The sequence below is a fragment of the Bombina bombina genome, chromosome 6 (assembly GCF_027579735.1).
Source record: "Bombina bombina isolate aBomBom1 chromosome 6, aBomBom1.pri, whole genome shotgun sequence".
Taxonomy (NCBI): Eukaryota; Metazoa; Chordata; class Amphibia; order Anura; family Bombinatoridae; genus Bombina; species Bombina bombina.
Window position 1 is genome coordinate 1,040,054,262 of NC_069504.1, and position 20,418 is coordinate 1,040,074,679.

General features: G+C 40.8%; 1 protein-coding gene across 1 annotated transcript; it reads left to right on the forward strand.

The window, feature by feature from the left end:
* The first annotated feature begins 1,347 nt into the window (after window positions 1–1,347).
* LOC128664872 (uncharacterized) lies at window positions 1,348–16,307 on the forward strand. The gene is given in 3 exon segments (XM_053719669.1): window positions 1,348–4,431; window positions 4,518–4,799; window positions 16,296–16,307. Coding segments are annotated over 3 exon segments (3,378 nt in total).
* Window positions 16,308–20,418: the final 4,111 nt, after the last annotated feature.

Sequence of the window (20,418 nt, forward strand, 5' to 3'; positions counted from 1 at the left end):
CTCGTGCGGATGTACGATCAAGGAGGTCATAACGTGACATTAGATAGTCAGGATGCCATGAAATTCATACAGATCACTAGCGATCATGCCATACAACAGGTCCTGCGAATTGGACCTGGCCTGGCCGCTGATGGTATGTTGACGCAGGCATCGTTGTTGGTTCAATGTGCATACGGTGCCAGGGACAAATATCCCACAGAAGGGGATTGGCCCACTGAGGATAGGACATGGCATTCCATTAAGGAGGCCATCCAATTATTAAAGGAATTGGCTATGAAGCATGCAATATATAATGGACACCTGTATGCCCCATATCGCGAGCTATTAACCAATGCCATGAGAAACTATTTGATACGTGGGGCTCCCCGAGCATATAAGTCAGTAATCATGACGTTACTGATAAATCAGACAGGGAATCCCATTTATGAGGTAATGGATGCAATAAGACAAATAGGGGAGCTAGGGGAATGGGATGCCCCAGTAAAGCCTGATAAAGGCAGCGGGCCGCCCCCTCTTAGAGCCAATGCTCCTCCCCGACTGTCAAGGAAAGAGATGTTCACAGAACTCCTCAAAGCAGGGGTAAAGAAGGAACAAATAGATGGGATAGAAACTAAGGAAATGTGGAAGTTATATCAACAGCATGTGGGCAAAAGGATAAATGTGCAAAAGGAAAAGTCTGGTGACCTCATAACAGGTACCGCAGTCGCCCCTTCTGCCCCCACGCTAGATGATATACAAAGGGTTACCACAGGGGAAAGCAAAGAGACCAAGGAGATACTGCAGCTGATATGTGATCAGTTGGAAAGTATAAAAAAGGATAGTAAAGAAGCAGCAACTAAGACCCGGTTATATCCTAGATTGCCTTTGCCTCTGGGATATGGTTACCAGGGAGGGATGAGAGAGAATCAGGTCCCCATGGCCCCGGCTAACACCCCAGAGGCCCAAGGACCTGAGTTGGATGTGCTATCTGTGGGTGATCTGGAAGAATTCTTCCAGAACCCATAGGAATCAGGTCAAACTCCCAGTATCAGGGCCGCCTATTTTGATCATCGCCCCCATGTGGAACTAGAGATCCACTGGAGCAAAAATAATGTACAATGTGAGCGGGCTTTGATTGATACGGGAGCGGAGGCCACACTGATACAGGGAAATCCACGGGCTTTCAAGGGGGAAAAGACAATAATTACCGGGCTGGGAGGGAAAACTATAGAGGCAACAAAAGCATGGGTAGATTTAAAGATAGGGCATCTTCCTAAACGGCGATGTTCTGTTTTAATCGTACCCATCCCAGAGTACATAATTGGCATTGATGTGCTAAAGGGAGAAACATTGCGGTTAGAGGATGGAATGTACAGCTTTGGGGTAAGGCCTTATGTGTCCATCAAAACCGTTACTGTAGGAAAATTGTTGATGCCCCCCATACAGGTCCCAGTGGCCTTGAAGAGGGTATACATTCGACAATACCGAATACCGGGAGGGCATAAAGAGATAGGTGACACCATCAAAGATCTAATAGCTGCAGGGGTGGTGAGACCTATCACCACATCTTGGAATAATCCCGTTTGGCCGGTCAAGAAAAGTGATGGGACCTGGCGTATGACTGTGGATTATAGGGAGTTAAATAGTAATACTCCCCCATTAACTGCAGCAGTACCAGATATGGTTACGCTGATAGAAAATATACAGCGTCACCCTGGAAATATGTATGCGGTCATTGACCTGGCAAATGCCTTCTATACAATACCTATAGAGGAGCAGTGCCAAGAGCAATTCGCATACACCTGGCAGGGATGGCAATTCACGTTCACGCGCCTCCCAATGGGCTATGTCCATAGCCCCACAATCTGCCACAGGATTGTGGCAGAACACATGGAGGAAGTTACTCTGACCCCCAACGTGCAGGTCACACATTATATAGATGATATAATGATACAGGGACCTGATGAGCAAGTAGTGCAACAAGTGTTAGAACAGGTGATAACCCACTTAAAGAGGAAGGGGTGGGAAATCAACCCTGCCAAAATACAAGGGCCAGGAACCTCAGTACGATTCCTGGGTATACAGTGGACAAATGGCCGTAGGGAAATAACCCCTAAAGCCAAGCAGAAAATAGTGGAATTTACATCCCCTAAAACCAAAAAGGAAGCCCAGCGCTTTATTGGGTTATTTGGCTTTTGGCGGCAGCATATACCCCACCTGAGCCAAATACTAGCCCCCATCTACAAGGTTACCAGGAAAAAGTATAGCTTTGAGTGGGGGTCTAAGGAGGAGTTGGCTTTTGAAACTGCAAAACAGGCCATCCAAATGGCGATGGATCTGTGGCCAGTAAAGGAAGGGCCAATAGATTTAAATGTGTCTGTCCACAAGGAACATGCTAATTGGAGCCTTTGGCAGAAACAAGGGAGAGGGAAAGTCCCCCTTGGTTTCTGGACTAGGAAATTGCCTGAGGCCGGTGACCGATACACGCCCTTTGAGCGCCAGTTATGTGCTTGCTACTGGGCTTTAGTAGAAACAGAGGAGCTAACGTTAGGGCATGATGTATTCTTGAGGCCTGAGATTCCCATAATGAACTGGGTAATGGGCAGTCCTAAGACCCATAAGATTGGACATGCTCAGGAATCAAGCATCATAAAATGGAAATGGTACATACAGAACAGGGCAAAGACAGGTCCCAAAGGGGTTGCCGCACTGCATGAAAAGGTTGCTGAGCAACCCCTCCAGGGGACAGCCCCCATTCAGGAGACACCAACAGAGGAGTCTCTAGTAAAATGGGGTGTGCCATATGATCAACTGTCAGAAGAACAGCAAGCCCATGCTTGGTTCACTGACGGATCAGCAAAATATGTGGGTTCACAGAGGAGTTGGAAAGCAGTAGCCTACAATCCTGTGACCAAACAGATGCTGGTGTCTACAGGGAAAAATGAAAGTAGCCAATACGCTGAGTTAGTTGCTGTCCATCAGGCCATAGCCTGTGAACAGGGCGAATGCCACGTATACACCGACTCATGGTCAGTGGCAAATGGGCTAGCCACCTGGCTCCCCACCTGGGAATGAAAAGACTACCAGATATACTCAAAGGAGGTGTGGGGGAAGCAGATATGGCAGGAACTCAGCAGACTGGTTAAGGAAAAGACAGTGACTATTTACCATGTAGATGCCCACACAAATCAGGATTCACTAGAACGGCTGTTCAATTCTATTGCAGATGAGGCAGCCAAAGTCTCCACTGTGGAAAGTGAGGAGGTGGATGAGGAGGCTGACAATAAGGGTGTGGCCCAGTGGGCCCACCAAAAAAGTGGACACCTTGGAGAGAGAGCGACTCATAGGTGGGCATTGCAAAGGGGTATCAAGCTATCTATGGAAGTAATAAAAACAGAGATAGCAAATTGTCCTGTATGTCAGCATGTCAGGAAGCGACAGATTCCTGGCATGGTGCAAGGACATATCAAAAGAGGCAAGCTGCCGGGCCAGATCTGGCAGATAGATTTCATAGGACCTCTTCCCTCCAGCAAAGGCTGCCAGTACGTGTGCACGGCTGTGGACACGTACTCAGGCTACCTCATAGCCCACCCATGTAAGCAAGCAACTCAGATAAACACCATTAAGACCCTAGAATTAATCACAAAATTCTATGGCACTCCATTGCAGATACAGAGTGATAATGGTACTCATTTTACAGGACACATGGTACAGGGATATAGTGCAGAAAGGTACATACAATGGATATACCATATACCCTATTATCCCCAAGCAGCAGGATTAATTGAGCGAATGAATGGTTTGCTAAAGCAGCAGTTAAAGAAGCTAGGGGATGGTACCTTGCAGAAGTGGAGGGACCATCTTGAGGAAGCAATTAATGTGTTAAATAACCGTCCTATTACAGAAAGTGAGACCCCACTGTCTAGGATGATAAGCAGACAGGAGTACACTGAGTGTCGAGATCAACATGCTGTGGTAAAGTGTTGGGAAACTAGCCCTGGGGGTTTAGCGCCCGATAAATTGCTCCCTCCTAGTGGCGGGATATACCTGACCATCCAGGACCAGGTAACAATATCCCCTGAGAGCTCCCAAACCATATCAACAGGGATAGGGGTCCAAATACCTGACAAACATGTGGGTTTCATAGTTCCAATGCCCTCTCTCATAGTCAGAGGTATTAGCATAGTGGAGAAAACGCTAGACCCTGGAAGAACTGGGGAAGTGAAGCTCACCCTCCTCAATAGAGGAAAGGAACAGGGAGACATGTCAGCATTAGAAGTAGTAGCAAAGCTTATAGTTACTCCCACCTGCAACAGTGAGATAGCGGAACAGGAAACTGCAGACACTAGGGGAAGGGTGGGCATAGGGGCTAAGGTCTGGTTGAAACAAGAAAAGGGCCCCCCCGTGCCTGCAGAGGTGATAGCTAAGGGAGATGACAATGTGGTAATTGTGGTAAAGCAAGGGAGCAATGATTGGCTGCATGTGCCTGCGGGCAAGTGCTATTTACGGAATTAATTTGAAGTATGTTTCCTTCCTAGATTCTTGTTGGCATGGCTGCTATTGTAACCGGTGCTCTGTTGGGACTCCTTTTGGCTGCATGCGTAAGCCAAGCACTGATGAGCCAGAGGATGAAACGTGAGGTGTCCGGTGCCAGCTATCACACCTTCTATGAGGGAAGCATGACCGTTCCGTATTGCACAACATGGGCATCCTGCTCCATTCCATTCACCTTTGATGATGACGTAAAAAACATGAAAGGCGCCTGTCTGACCAAAAATGAATATGGAAATTGGATGCTCCTTACCAAGCGAGAAATGGTGGTATTTGAACTATCAGAAGAAGAGACAATTACCTGTGACATCCCTTCCTTCACTGTACATTGTGTAACTAAAGATTTTTGTTCTGCTGCAGTGACCAGGGAAGACTGTAAGGACTCTAAAAAGGATGAGAGCTGGACAATTGTTTTACCGGATGAGAACTTAATATTTGAATTGCAAGAAGGGGTTGGGTTAATTTGTGAAAATCCCAGTACGCCTTCCACTTCCCCAAAACTAACAGTGGGGATTCAGGAACGCATTTTAGGTTGTAAAACATCCACTGATACACAGGTTCGTGCTGTAATGTTAAACATATCATACACTGATGGGGAACCAGAGGGACTGACATATGTGTGTAAATATACAGGAAAGGAGTCATCTGAACCTCTTTTAATGTATATCAGGAGACCTGTAATGGATGGGAAATTATTAAACAACCGACACAAGGGAAAGAGGGACCATGCACGGCACCATCTAGGCTCCCTGCATGCCTCCTCATGGGAACTTGATAATACCTTTGTAAAAACTGCCAAAGATGTGTTTAATGTGACAAATTTTCAGGGACCATGTTGGGTATGTGGGTTTGTGCCTCACGGGCAGACTAGGGGTTACCCTTATCTAGGTGTACCTTTAACCATGAGTATGCTTGCCGATATGATTGGGAATAAGACTGTGTGGAATTTTACAGGTCTTAACACACCAGGTAGGGATGACTTGCTGGATAAGTTGCATCTAGCTAATAATGTGACTACAGGTGCTATTATGTTTCAAAATCTAGATGGGGATATATATAGTACTAATAACCTAACCCAGCTACCTGACATGATAATGTTAATGTATAACATAGGACGGCTAGTTAAAAATAGGACAGGGGTATTCAACATTAAACTGAAATTCTATGACTTTTCATATTTGACATATGCCCATGAGAAATGGAAGACTAAGTTTGGTGAGCCCAGAGACCTTATTAAAGACTGGTACCAACTCAATAGGGAAACACTAGCAGGTAACACACGGACTAAGGATGGGAGGAAGCGACTGAATAGGATATGTCCTCCTTTTGTTAAACTGCCAGTGGGATATTATTGGTTGTGTGGGAGGTGGGCAGTAAAGGTAATACCTTGCACCCATTATGGCCCATGCTTTTTAGGATATATATTCCCTGCTTTTAACATAACCACCACGCTTCCACCACCTATATTGCATAGAACACGAAGATACCTTGACCTGGACAAATTACACAATGGAGTTAAAATTAGTGAAGGTATGCGCCTGCTTGCAACATTTGTCCCTCATTATGGGGCTGCTACAGCCCTCACTAGATTAAATACGCTAGCTGATTTAGTGGATGAAGCTTTTAATGTAACTAGAGATGCAATAGAGCTCTTAGCATTAGAACAGGAACAAATTAGGATGGTGGCATTGCAGAATAGAATGGCTCTAGACTATCTCCTAGCTGCAGAAGGAGGAGTTTGCCAAAGAATCCACCAGCAATGCTGTGTGTACATAGAAGACAATACAGGTAAAATCAAACATGACCTACACAGACTAGAAGAAGTGCAAAAGCACATACGTGAGGTACATGATGATTCATTTAGCAAATGGCTTAAAGACTTTGACTGGACTTTTGGACTGGGGGGATGGCTTGGAAGCTTAGGCAAAACTATAGTTAAATGGCTATTAATAAGTCTGGCTTGCTTGTGTGGGATATTCATTATAGTAAAAATGTTTGGATGTTTCTGTAATACATTAGGTAGGATGTGTTTTAAACCAAAAGACAATATTACTTGAGTGTTTTAAGTATTAAGGTATGTGTTTAGAAACAAGCAAGGTGTCACATGACCAAGGGGTGGAATGTAAGGAAAGTGGTTGCAGTAATTGCTCATATAACACTTGCTTAAACTTGTGAGACTTTGCCTTTAAGAGAGTGTGAGCATAAGACACTTGCACTAACTGGTGTGACTTTGCCTTTAAGAGAGTGTGCCTTTAACAGAGTAAAAGACATTAATTGCTTCAAGTAGATGACACTGAATTTTGCTAAGTCATGCTACAAGTGGTAAACAACCGATGGATGCTGATGATAAGAAGTCAAAACCCAGACAGAACAAGGGTGTAACCTTGGCAGGGGTCACTTACTGACATTAAGGAACACATTGGTATAGGGGCTAATGCCAATTTTAATATTGTTAATTATTATTAGGTGCAATAGGCTAAGTAATATTAATTGCAATAGGCTAAGTAATAAAGCCATTATTGATGTTTAGCTATTAATTATATCTATGGAAAGATTGTTAAAACTATTATTGATGTATTTGACAAAAGTAACTGCATAAGACCACATAATTAATGTTAGGCAGAAAAACATGTTTGTTTGAAACTGAAGATGACGGCATCGCAGTTTAGTAATACGTCAGAGATAGTACCTGGGCATGCCCTGATAAGCTTGGTTGAGGCTAAGACAGACTGGCCAGATGTCTTGGGCCACGGCCAACCTCAGAGGGTGCGGTCTCAGGATCTGTGGAGTTGCGCCAAAACTGTTACACAAGTGAACAGTATAAAGAGGGGTACATCTGGGCAATCGGATCAATTGTCATGTCTGATGTCTGATGTCTGAGTCAGTCTGAGAGTCTGAGTGTCTGTGTATTTGTGGTGTGTGTATTGGAGTGTATTTTTGGGACCCGTGGATGGACGCATCTTCGGTGTTGTTTTTTCCCGCTGATCGCCTGTTTTTCTCCTGGTCCAAAGATTGCCCAGATGTCCCCTCCCATTGCGCCCCAGAAGCGGCAGGATAGGATGATGCAAACAGAGATCACGGTGATGTATTAATTTGTTTGTTTAAAACTAGCTAGACTTGTTTTAGGGGTAATACAACATAAGATTGTTATCAGTCGTTGCGCAGGCAACTAAATGTAACTGAAAACTGTATAGATAGTTGTATCTAGAATTGTTTATATAAGCATTGCAATTGCATAGAGTGTTATAAGTATGAATAGTGGTTTGTGGTATTTTGTTTCCATGATTATGTTGCAGAATAAACCATCATTGTTATTATAAGATTGTGAAAACCTGTGTAATGTGTCAGTCATTTCCTTGCTGAAAAGTGATATATGATAACATCATATCCTGAAAAAAGAATCACATAACATCTTTCATGTAAGTGGCAAAAGTCCATGAGCTAGTGACGTATGGGATATAATACCTAGGGTTTGGAAGTCCACGAGTCACTAGACAGGGAGGGATAAAATAACAACAGCTAAATCCACTGAGAAATGAAATCCAAAAAAATTATTGTTTCTTTAAAAATTTCAAAAAAACTCAAATCAAAGGCACTAGAATCAAACTGAGACAACTGCCTGAAGAACCTTTCTACTAAAGGCTGATTCTGAAGAAGCAAACACATAACAATTGTAAAATTGAGTAAAGGCATGCAATGAAGACCAAGTGGCTGTTTTGCAAATTTGATCAACTGAAGCTTCATTCTTGAAAGCCCATGAAGTGGCAACTGATCTAGTAGAATGAGCTGTAATTCTCTGAGGCGGAGACTGCCCCACCTCCAAATAACCTTTGTAAATCAAAAGTTTCAACCAAGATACCAGATAAATAGCAGAGACTTTCTGACCTTTCCTGGAGTCAGAAAAAATAACAAATAGACTAGAAGTCTTTCTGAAATCTTTAGTAGCCTCAACATAATATTTCAAAGCTCTTACCACATCCAAAGAATGTAAAGACCTTTCAAGAGTATTCTTAGGATAAGGACACAAAGAAGGAACAACAATTTCCCTATTGATGTTGTTAGAAATCACAAGTTTAGGTAAAAATTTAGATGAAGTCCGCAAAACAGATTTATCTTGATGGAAAGTCAGATAAGGAGACTCACAAGAGAGAGCAGACAATTCAGAAACTCTTCTAGCAGAAGAGATAGCCAAAAGAAATAACACTTTTCAAGAAAGTAATTTAATATCTAGAGAATGCATAGGCTCAAAGGAGGAGCCTGTAAATCTTCAAAACCAAATTGAGACTCCAAGGTGGAGTAATAGATTTAATAACAGGTTTGATGCAAATCAAAGCCTGAACAAAACAGTGAATATCAGGAAGCTTAGCAATATTTCTATGAAATAAGACAGAAAGAGCAGCAATTGTCCTTTCAAAGTATTTGCAGACAACCCTTTATCCAAACCATCCTGAAGAAACTGTAAAATCCTAGGAATTCTGAAAGAATGCCAAGAATAATTATGAGTGGAACACCATGAAATATAGGTTTTCCAAACCCAATGATACATTTTCCTTGAAACAGACTTACGAGCCTGTATCATAGTGCTTATCACTAAGTCAAAGAAACCTCTATGACTAAGTACTAAGCTTTCAATTTCCATGCCTTCAAATGTAGAGATTTGAGATCCTGATGGAAAAACAGCGCTTGAGACAGAAGGTCTGGCTTTAAAGGAATTGGCCAAGTCTCGCAACTGGACATCCGGACAAGATCCGCATACCAAAACCTGTGAGGCCATGCTGGTGCTATCAGAAATACATGCGATTGTTCCATTAGGATCCTGGAGATCACCCTTGGAAGAAGAACCAGAGGCAAAAAAATATAAGCTGGTTGGTAAAACCAAAGAACTGTTAAGGCATCCACCATCTCTGCCTGAGGATCCCTGGACCTGGAAAGGTATCTGGGAAGCTTTTTGTTTAGACGAGAGGCCATCAGATCTATTTCTGGAAGACCCCAAGATGAAAAAACACATCTGGATAGAGAGAGACTACTCCCCTGGATGTAAAGTCTGATGGCTGATATAATCCGCTTCCCAATTGTCTACACCTGGGATATGAATCACAGAAATTTGACAAGAGTTGGATTCCGCCCAAGAAAGTATCCAAAATAATTCCTTCATTGCTGAAGGACTGTGAGTCCCTCCTTGATGATTGACATATGCCACTGTTGTGATATTGTCTGTTTGAAAACAAATGTAAAGTTCTCTCTTCAATAGAGGCCACACCTGAAGAGCCCTGAAAATAGCACAGAGTTCTAAAATATTGATTGGTAACCTCGCCTCTTGAGGTTTCCAAACCCCTTGTGCTGCCAGAGACCCCCAGACAGCTCCCCAACCTGTAAGACTTGCGTCTGTTGTGATCACAGTCCAGGTAGGATGAACAAATGAGGCCCCTTGAACAATAAGGTGATGGTCTAACTACCAATTCAGAGAGAGTTGAGTGTTGGGACTTAAGTATATTAGTTGTGATATCTGAGTATAATCCCTGCACTATTGGTGCAACATGCAAAATTGTAGGGGCCTCATATGAAAATGAGCAAAGGAGATCACGTCCAATGCTGCAGTCATGAGACCTAAAACTTCCATGCACATAGCCACTGAAGGGAATGATCGAGACTGGAGGTTTAGACAAGCTAAAACTAACTTCATTTGTCTCTTGTCTGTCAGAGAAAGAGTCATGGACATTGAATCTATCTGGAAACCTAAAAAGGTGACACTTGTCTGAGGAATCAAGAAACTCTTTTGTAAATTGATCCTCCAACCATGTTTTTTGAAGAAACCACACTAGTTGTTTCGTGTGAGATTCTGCTAAATGAAAAGATGGAGCTAGTACCAAGATATTGTCTAAATAAGGAAACACCGCAATACCCTACTCTCTGATTACAGATATAAGGGCACCGAGAACCTTTGAAACGATTCTCAGAGCTGTTGTTAGGCCATGCGGAAGAGCGACAAATTGGTAATGCTTGTCTAGAAAAGAAAATCTCAGAAAACGATAGTGTTCTGGATGAATTGGAATGTAAAGATAAGCATCCTGTAAGTCTATTGTGGACATGAAATGACCTTTATGAACAAAAGGCAGAATAGTCCTTATATTCACCATCTTGAAAGTTGGGACTCTTACAAAACGATTTAAAAATTTCATATCCAGAATTGGTCTATACGAATCTTCTTTCTTTGGGACAATGAATAGATTTGAATAAAAACCCAAACTCCGTTCCAGCAGAGGAAATGGAACAATCACCCCTGAAAGCTCTAGGTCTGAAACACATTTCCGAAAAGCCTGAGCTTTCACAGGGTTTGTTGGAACATAAGAAAGAATCTTCCCATGGGAGGTCTTATTCTGAAAACTATTCGATACCCTTGAGAAACAATATCGTGAATCCACTGATTTTGAACAGAATCTGTCCAAATGTCTTGAAATAATTTCAATCTGCCCCCACCAGTTGAACTGGTTTGAAGGCCGCACCTTCATGCAGTCTTAGGGGCTGGATTTGGTTTTTTATAAGGCTTGGATTTATTCCAATGGTCTCCAATTAGAGCCAGAGGCCTTAGGGGAAGGAGAGGTCTTTTGTTCTCTATTCTCATGAAAGGAACGAAAACGATTGGGAGCTTTAAATTTACCCTTAAATTTCTTATCTTGGGGCAGAAAAACTCCCTTTCCCCCGGTGATAGAGGAGATAATAGAATCCAATTGAGAACCAACTAAATTACTACAATGAAATGATAAAAATAGTAATCTAGATTTAGACACCATATCAGCATTTAAGCCATAAAGCTCTTCTAGTAAGAATAGCTAAATACATAGATTTAATATCACTCTTAATGACATCAAATATAGCATCACAAATGAAATGATTAGCATGATGAAGTAAAAGAACAATGCTAGACAATTCCCTATCTGATAACTGTTGAGCTAAACTGTCCAACCAAAAAATTGAAGCAGCAGAAACATCAGCCATAGAAATGGCAGGTCTAAGAATATAGCCAGTATGTAAATATGCTTTTCTAAGATAGGAGTCAATCTTCCTATCTAAAGGATTCTTAAAGGAAGTACTATCTTCCATAGGAATAGTAGTACGTCTGGCAAGAGTAGAAATAGCCCCATCAACCTTAGGGACTTTTCCCCAAAACTCTAAATTAGCCCCAGGTAAAGGATATAGCTTTTTAAACCTAGAAGAAGGGTTAAAAGAAGCACCAAGTTTAGACCATTCCTTATTAAACATATGAGAGATAGCAATCAAAAGAGAGAGAACAGCACTCCATGAGATAGAACAGAAGCGAGAATAACTTCCATGCATGTTCATTTTTATTGTAACTCCTCAGGGTGCACATTCTTTTTGCACACTATGCCCCTTCACAGAGATAAAATATCCAGTAGCATATCAGTCTGACCCTGCCCAAAGACAGTCCAGCGCCGAAATACCAGGCAATTCTTCTCTGAACAAGGGAAGCAACAACCCCAGACGATCGTTTCGGCCTCCGATGGGCCTCGTCAGTGAGGTGCAGTTGTATCTCTCTAAGGGAAAGTGTGTATGGAGTCCACGTCTGGTTTCCCCATTACTCTTAGGGTGACCCAAGAGCAATTTGCATAAAAATCAAAAGAGAGAGAACAGCACTCCATGAGATAGAACAGAAGCTAGAATAACTTCCATGCCTGTTCATTTTTATTGTAACTTCTCAGGGTGCACGTTCTTTTTGCACACTATGCCCCTTCACAGAAAAAAAATATCCTGTAGCATATTAGTCTGACCCTGCCCAAAGACAGTCCAGCGCCAAAATACCAGGCAATTCTTCTCTGAACAAGGGAAGCAACAACACCAGATGATCATTTTGGCCTCCTATGGGCCTCGTCAGTGAGGTGCAGTTGTATCTCTCTAAGGGCAAGTGTGCATGGAGTCCACATCTCGTTTCCCCATTACTCTTAGGGTGACCCAAGAGCAATTTGCATAAAAATCAACAGCACTCCATGAGATAGAACAGAAGCTAGAATAACTCCATGCCTGTTCATTTTTATTTTAACTCAGGGTGCACGTTCTTGAGAGATAGCATCTGGAATAGGAAACACTTCAGGAGTAACCTCAGAAGTTTTAAAAACAGAATTCAAACGTTTGCTATTCTTGTTATCAAGAGGACTAGATTCCTCAATACCCAAAGTAAGCAATACTTCCTTTAATAAAGAACGAATATATTCAATCTTAAAAAGAAAGGTTGATTTATCAAATTCAGTCTCTGAAGTAGGATCCTCTGAGTCAGAGAAATCCTCATCAGCAGAAGATACTTCAGTATGCTGTTGATCAATACAAACGTCATCAGATTTATGAGAAGCTAGGAGAGACCTTTTACGTTTATTTGAAGACGGAATAGCAGTCATAGGGGGATATTTAGCAAAGCCCCAATTATGCTGCATTCGCTGGCACCAATACGCTTGCCTAACAAAGTCTAACATCAAAGCCGCGGCCCTGAATACGATCTCCATATTTATAAAAAAAGTCAGACAAAATGCCGCCCACCAAGTATGGGGCGATAAGCATTACCTGTAGAATTAAAAGAAACTAATTCTAAACTATTAATTAAACTACCCTAACTATTATACTTGCGGTTGACGGCTTGATAAATATCCACAATAGTTCTCTATGGCTGCAACAATATAACCTTTTATATGTACAGGAATATTGTGTACATTAGACTGTGAAGGTTTAATAGTAGATGTATTTTTACTTATAGAAACATTATCAGCATGTAATAATTTTTCATAACAAGTGCCACATATTTGAGCTGAAGAAGTAAGATCAGCTAATGTACAACATACACACTTAGCTTTGGTAGAATTGTGTTCAGGCAGATTGGTTCCCACAGTAACATCAGAGGCAGGATCAGTTTGAGACATCTTGCAAAATGTAACAAAAAATAAAAAATAACATTTAAACAAAATATCCAATTTCCTAAAAAGCAAGCAACCTAGCCCTCTATGAATCAAATGAGAGCAGAGAGCAAAAGCGGGAGAGAAAAGAATGGCGCAAATGCAGAGAAAAAAGCTTTTGCAATAAAAAGTTACATTCTGCGTCATTGCGAGCCTAAGCAAGAAAATTAAAAAAAAAAAGCCAGACTCCAAGTTACAACTAACTGGAACCCCAGGTAAACCTAAAAACTCCCATAAACATAATTTCCATGCTGAAACTGTTAGACTGCAAAGGGAAATACATAGACCTGACTCATTGCAAATATATACAATATACATTTAAAACTTTATAAGATAAAGTGCCAAACATAGCTGAGAGTGTCTTAAAAAATGATATATACTTACCAGAAGACACCCATCCACATATAGCAGACAGCCAAACCAGTACTGAAACATATTAGCAGAGGTAATGGTAGAGGATTATAATGTCAATCTGTAAAAGGAAGCAGCAGATGAATCCCTGCAACTGATTTACAGAGAGCCTTAGAATAGATTTCCCATAGGTGAAAACATGGCATCATCAGGCAAAACTCCCTTCACGTCCCTCAGACAAACACTGTACTTTGAGAGGAACTGGGCTTCAAAATACTTAGAACCGCCTATCACAGAAGAAAATGAAGCACCACTTGCTTCACCACCTCCATGAGAGGCAAAGTTTGTAAAACTATGGTATGAGTGAGGAGGGAGGTGTATTTATAGGCATTTTGAGGTTTGAGAAACTTTGCCCCCTCCTGATAGGAATGTATAACTTTACCCTCAAAATACTGCCTAGTGCAGTTATTTTTTTTTTTTATTCTTTTTATTGAAAGAATTTTCATTACAATACCAAGACAAAGTTTTAGTTGGATTATAAACAGCATATACAGTATAGTACATGAAAATTCCAACTCTCCGTATTCAGCATTGCACCAGCAGCTCACAGAGCTGCTGGTGCAACGCCACCCCCTGCAGACTCGCGGCCAATGGGCCGCCAGCAGGGAGGTGTCAATCAACCCGATTTATACCCGATCAGGTTGAATTCCGGCGATTCCTGTCCGCCTGCTCAGAGCAGGCGGACAGGGTTATGGAGCAGCGGTCTTTAGACTGCTGCTTCATAACTGCTGTTTCTGGCAGAAACAGGCCAGAAACAGCAGTTACGGAGCTTGATAAATGGGCCCCAATATATAGTTGCCATTTATTAAGAAAACCTCTCAATCTATTTGGGTAATCCATTTTAGTATCCCATTGTTCTATCCAAAGCTGTCTCATTGTTGGTGCAGTTCTAACTGTCCATAATTCTAATATAAATTTACGTGCCAGTAAAATAATCACTATTAGTAGTTTCTGTCTTTTATCTGTTTTTTTATCCCATTGAAATAAACAAATTTGAGACAGCCCCAACAAGACATCAATTCTGAGCTGTTGTTTAACCCAATATTGTACTGTGCACCAGAAGTATTTAATCTTTGGACATGAGTGAAAATGATGTGTATAGTCTGCATTTTTCCATAGACATTTGACACATCTATTAATACAATCATGTTTCCATTTTACTAACCTATGCAGGGTTATATAATCATAGTGTAACATCCTCAATTGAGATTCTCTAAGAGGAATAGAAAGTGTTGTTTTTTTAACCTGATTTAAACTATTTGCGCCGGGGTTATATTCTCTGCAACATACATAATGAATCCTTAGCAAAGTCCATTTGTGATTGATTAAAAATCAAAATATCCCAAAAGGACGGGTCTTCTCTTATTAAACCCATAATATAATGCTTTGTTTGTAAATATGCATAAAAATGAGCATGGTGGTAACTCAAATCGATCTTGCAGACCCTGAAAAGACTGCATCTCTTTATTTAGAGGGTCTATACAATCACCAATAACCCTTAATCCTTTCCTCTTCCAAAGTTAAAAAGGGGCTAGTGTCTATGCCAGCATACTAAATTAAAGAGGAGAGGAGACAAAGGGCATCCTTGCCTCGTTCCTCTATGCAGATTTACTCCTGGGGAGAAGATCCCATTTATCAAAATATAGGCAAGGAATTTAATAGACTTAATTACCTCCACTGAATGACATTTGCCCAGTAATATAGCAACACCCCTTGTGGCCCTAGTATAAGAAGAGAATACTACTGATCCAACCCAGTCCCTGCGTAATTTTTCATGCTCTTGATCAGAGGTGTGTCTCTTGTAGAAAAGCCACATCTGTTGTTTTTTTGTTTTTTTTTCCAAACAAGCTTTATTGATAATGATATAGCATTAGACAATACACATAATCTGAAAACAATAAGGTTTCAAACATATTATAAAATAGTAAGGTTATACATTAACCATTTGTCTCATTATCTTTCAAAGATATAATCTCAATAAGCTTGCAGTCCTTTTTTTCTTTTTTCCCCCCCAAAACAAATTAACAAAATAGATGAACATAGTAACATCATATCATATCTGAGGTAACCATATCTCTGGTTTAACATATGGGTTGTTAGTTTAGAGTAATAAGAAATAATCAGATAACTTTGTGAGGTACATTCACAATTAATTATGCAACTGATATGGGGAGTGTGTTTGTGGAGTGGGTATAGTCATCCCAATAAAAAGCCGTAGCACAGTAAAAATCTAACCGGTTGGTTTTTTGGTAGTGGTATCTTTCCAAAGACAGAAGAGAAGTTACATTCTGTCTCAAACTTTTTATTTTAGGTATCAACTGTTTCTTCCATAGCCTTGATTAGCGCCACTGATCATTATGATTAATAGTGTTGATCTATATTTGCATTTAATTTTAGGTGGTTTATTAAACAATAGGGTCAGAGGATCATATGGGATCTTGTGTGATAAGGCTTTCTCAATTTCTTTGTGTACTTCCTGCCAGTAAGGCTGTAGCATAGGACAGTCCCACCAAATGTGGAACAAGGTACCAATCTGGTTACAGGCTCTCCAGCATGAAGGATCTGATTGCTTATAAATTTTAGCCAATCTGCTTGAGTTGAGATACCATTGGCCTAGTATTTTCATGTTGGTCTCTGTTATGCTCATTGATGAAGGTGATTTACCCATTTGTTTAAAGATAGTGTTCCAAGTCTCAAGCGGGATATTGAAGCCTAATTCTATTTCCCACATCTTGGTATACGAGGGAAGTTTTCTGGAGTGGATGCCTATTAATATTTTATATATTTGCAGAAAATAGAAGACAGAAGCTCCACATGGCCCAATATTGTAGGAAATATTTGGATTGAGATAGGTGTAAGGATTGCACTCACATGAGATATGTCACCCCTAGTGGTGTAGATGAAGCGGTCTGGGATCACAAACAGTCACCCAGAAGACTGACCTCCAGTGGATGTGTGGTATTCTGTAGAAAACAATACAAAGCACAAGAGAGTGCCAATATGGCCTAGTATTGCTAGGACAAATGTGTTGTAGTAATAAATATATGAAAAGCACTCACATTTGTTAAAGCACCTCCCTTAGTGCTATAGGGGCAGACTGGGATCAATCTGGTCACCCAGTAGACTTGATCAATGGCATCCAGGAACTCTCAGGGGTCCATAGACAGATGTGAGGAGTAGATGGTATAGCAAAAAGCAGGCAGCAAGTGGTAAGTAAAATAACGTACTTTATTTAAAAGAGTAAAACTGCAACGCGTTTCTCAGCCACCAGTGGCTGTTTCATAGGCACTCTTTTGTGCTTTCTATTGTTTTCTACAGAATACCACACATCCACTGGAGGTCAGTCTTCTGGGTGACTGTTTGTGATCCCAGACCGTTTCATCTACACCACTAGGGGTGACATATCTCATGTGAGTGTAATCCTTACACCTATCTCAATCCAAATATTTCCTACAATATTGGGCCATATGGCGCTTCTGTCTTCTATTTTCTGCAGATTGCTGATTTTGGGTCGTGGCCTTGATCCTCTACAGACAGCTGCCTGATTGTGTCCTCTCATCTACCTATACTGAAACTTACTACAGTTTATTTAAAGACTTTATAAGTTCTATTATCTAGTTTGTATCTTTGGAATTCATGTCATTTTGAAACTTTGGATATACATTGTCTCTAGTGATTTAATACCATAATTTTGTAGACTGATACCATTATATCATTGTTATACACTTTTTTTTTTTTTGTAAAATATTTTTTATTTATTTTCAGAAAATAAAAACTTATAACAAGACATAGGTATTTCATTTATGCATTTTTCAGTGATAGAAACCTACTCATTGTCAAAAACAGTAAACATATATAAACTAAAAACAACAATCGCAGTTGCTGTATTCCTCAATCGTCATTATGTCTTTTACCAAAGGACACCGGTTCTTTTTCTTTTATTAATCATCTTTTATCATTGTAACCATAACTTTTACCTTTGTTATATTGAGTCGACATCATACCACTCTATCTGGTGGGCTAAAAGGATATTAGAGAGAGAAAAAGGAAAGGAGGGTAGTAAGTAGGGGGGGGGGGGGGAAGGGCAGGAGGGAATCAATCTATTCTCTACTCAATAAAAAAAAAGGCTTGTTTCTCCCCTCTAGGTATTGAAATGTTTTTGTTTAATTGTCTCCCAATAAAATTTTATATCTAAGAATGTCTCTAGTCTTTGGGTTCTAAAATAACCGTATTCTTCTAGTATTAGTGTTTCCTCAAAGTGGTGTAGCCATTCAGTCATTGTAGGGGTTGTAGGGTTTTTCCAGTTTCGGGCTATGGTTGTTTTAGCTGAGTTAAGAATAAATTGGAGTAGGCGTTGGCGAATTCGGCACATTTTTGGAATAGGTAAGTTCAAGAGGACCATAGTTGGTTTCAGTGTAAAGGTAGGGGTAAATAAATGCTTTAATAAGGATTCAAGTTGGTCCCAGAATGTACGAATTTTTGGGCAGTTCCACCAAATATGTGACATTGATCCCTTTAGACCGCACCGTCTCCAACATCTATCAGACGCAGTAGGGTATATGCTTCTCAGGCGTGATGGGGTAAGATACCACCTTGCTAGAATTTTATAATTTAATTCTATGATTTTTGCTGATGTGGAAGAAGTTTTGGTTGACTGAAAAATTCGTGTCCATGTGGCATTATCTAAGTCTATGTCTAGCTCTTTGTGCCAATTGTGTGTATATGAAGGCAACTCTGGACCCGAGCCTTTAAGCACTATGTGTTTTGCTATAGTTAGTGTGTGTCTAAGAGCTCCCTCGGCTAGACATTGTGTTTCAAAAGAAGTCAACGGTCTCGTCCAGTCTTGTTTGTGTTCAGATGTCTCTATCAAATGTATCAGTTGCTTATATTTTAGCCATTGTGAGAAAGCTCCGTTTAAGTACCCTGCTAGGTCATTCCTCTGTTTGACTTTAGTGTTAATTAACAGGTTGTGTATCTGAGTTGTGTAACCTATCTCAAGTCTGTTTGGCATAGCTTTTGTGTATTCTAGACCCCCCAAGAATTCTGCATTTGGTGAAATTGGAGACATTGGTGAGCGTGGAGTGGAGATATGTCTGTATCGTGAAATCAATTTATCCCATACAGAGAATACATTTTCAAATTGCGGGTATCTGATAGCAGGGTCGGGTCTGTGCGTCTTAGGGATCCAACATAGTGCCCCCACATTTGGAGCTTTTAAGATATGAGAGTCTATGGTTACCCAAGCTTTAGTCATCGTGTTCCTATGCCAGTCTAGTATTCGTTGGAGTGCTATAGCTTTGTAATATGTGTCTAGGCATGGGAGGCCTAATCCTCCTTCAGCTTGAGGTTTGTATAGTGTATTTCTTTTTATTCTAGGTTTTATTGTTCCCCAGATGTATTTATTAAGTATACCCTGCCATCTATTAAGAAAAGGTGTGGGGAGTTTAATCGGAATAGCTTGCATGACATACAAAATTCTCGGGAGGGTTGTCATCTTCAGTGTTTGGACCCTACCTAGCCAGGAGAAGGGCCCCCTTTTCCAAGAGTCTAAGTCAGCTTGGGTGGAGTTGAATAATTTGGAGTAATTCAATTTGAAGAGGAGTTTATTATTTGGGGTAAGATTTATTCCGAGATATTTTAATGCGTTTTTTTGTAATTTGTAGGGGCAGTAGGTCATCAGGGCGTTTAGATCTGACCTAGAGAGGTTAATATTTAGTAATTCGGATTTAGAATAATTTATAGAGAAATAGGAGAGTTTCCCAAACATGTCAAATTCCTCTGTGACTGCTCTTATGGAGGTATGTGGCGTGGTGAGGGACAGGAGGATGTCATCCGCGTAAAGTGATACTTTGTATTCATTATTTCCCAAAGAGATTCCTTTGATGTCTTTATTTTGTCTGATACGGGCCGCCAGGGTTTCTATACTAAGGACGAACAACAATGGGGACAGGGGGCAACCCTGTCGTGTGCCATTACCTATGCGGAATCCTTCTGAGAGCGTCCCATTGAGTCTGACTTTGGCCGTTGGAGAATTATATAATGCTCGAATTCTGTTGATAAGAATGTCCCCAAAGCCAAATTTCTTGAGTGTGGCAAATAGGTAATCCCAATTTAACCTATCGAAAGCCTTTTCGGCATCTGTAGATAGGAGAATGGTATTTATCTTATTTAATTTGGAGTGTTCCATCAGTTGCAGTGCCCTAATGGTATTATCCCTAGCCTCCCGTCCCTCCACGAAACCCGTTTGATCCATGTGTATTAAAGAGGGGAGTATGGGACTCAGTCTGGTAGCTAGTATTTTTGCTAGAATTTTTAGGTCTGTATTTAATAATGAGATGGGTCTGTAGTCTGAAGGGGAGTCTAATGCTTTCCCTGGCTTTGGTATAACTGTAATATGTGCTTCTTTCATTAGGGTTGGGAGTTGGTTATTTTCATCTACCGTGTGATAAAGGGTTAGTAGTGGGTCCACTAATTCTTCTGTAAAGGTTTTATAATATTTGTTTGTTAGACCATCTGGGCC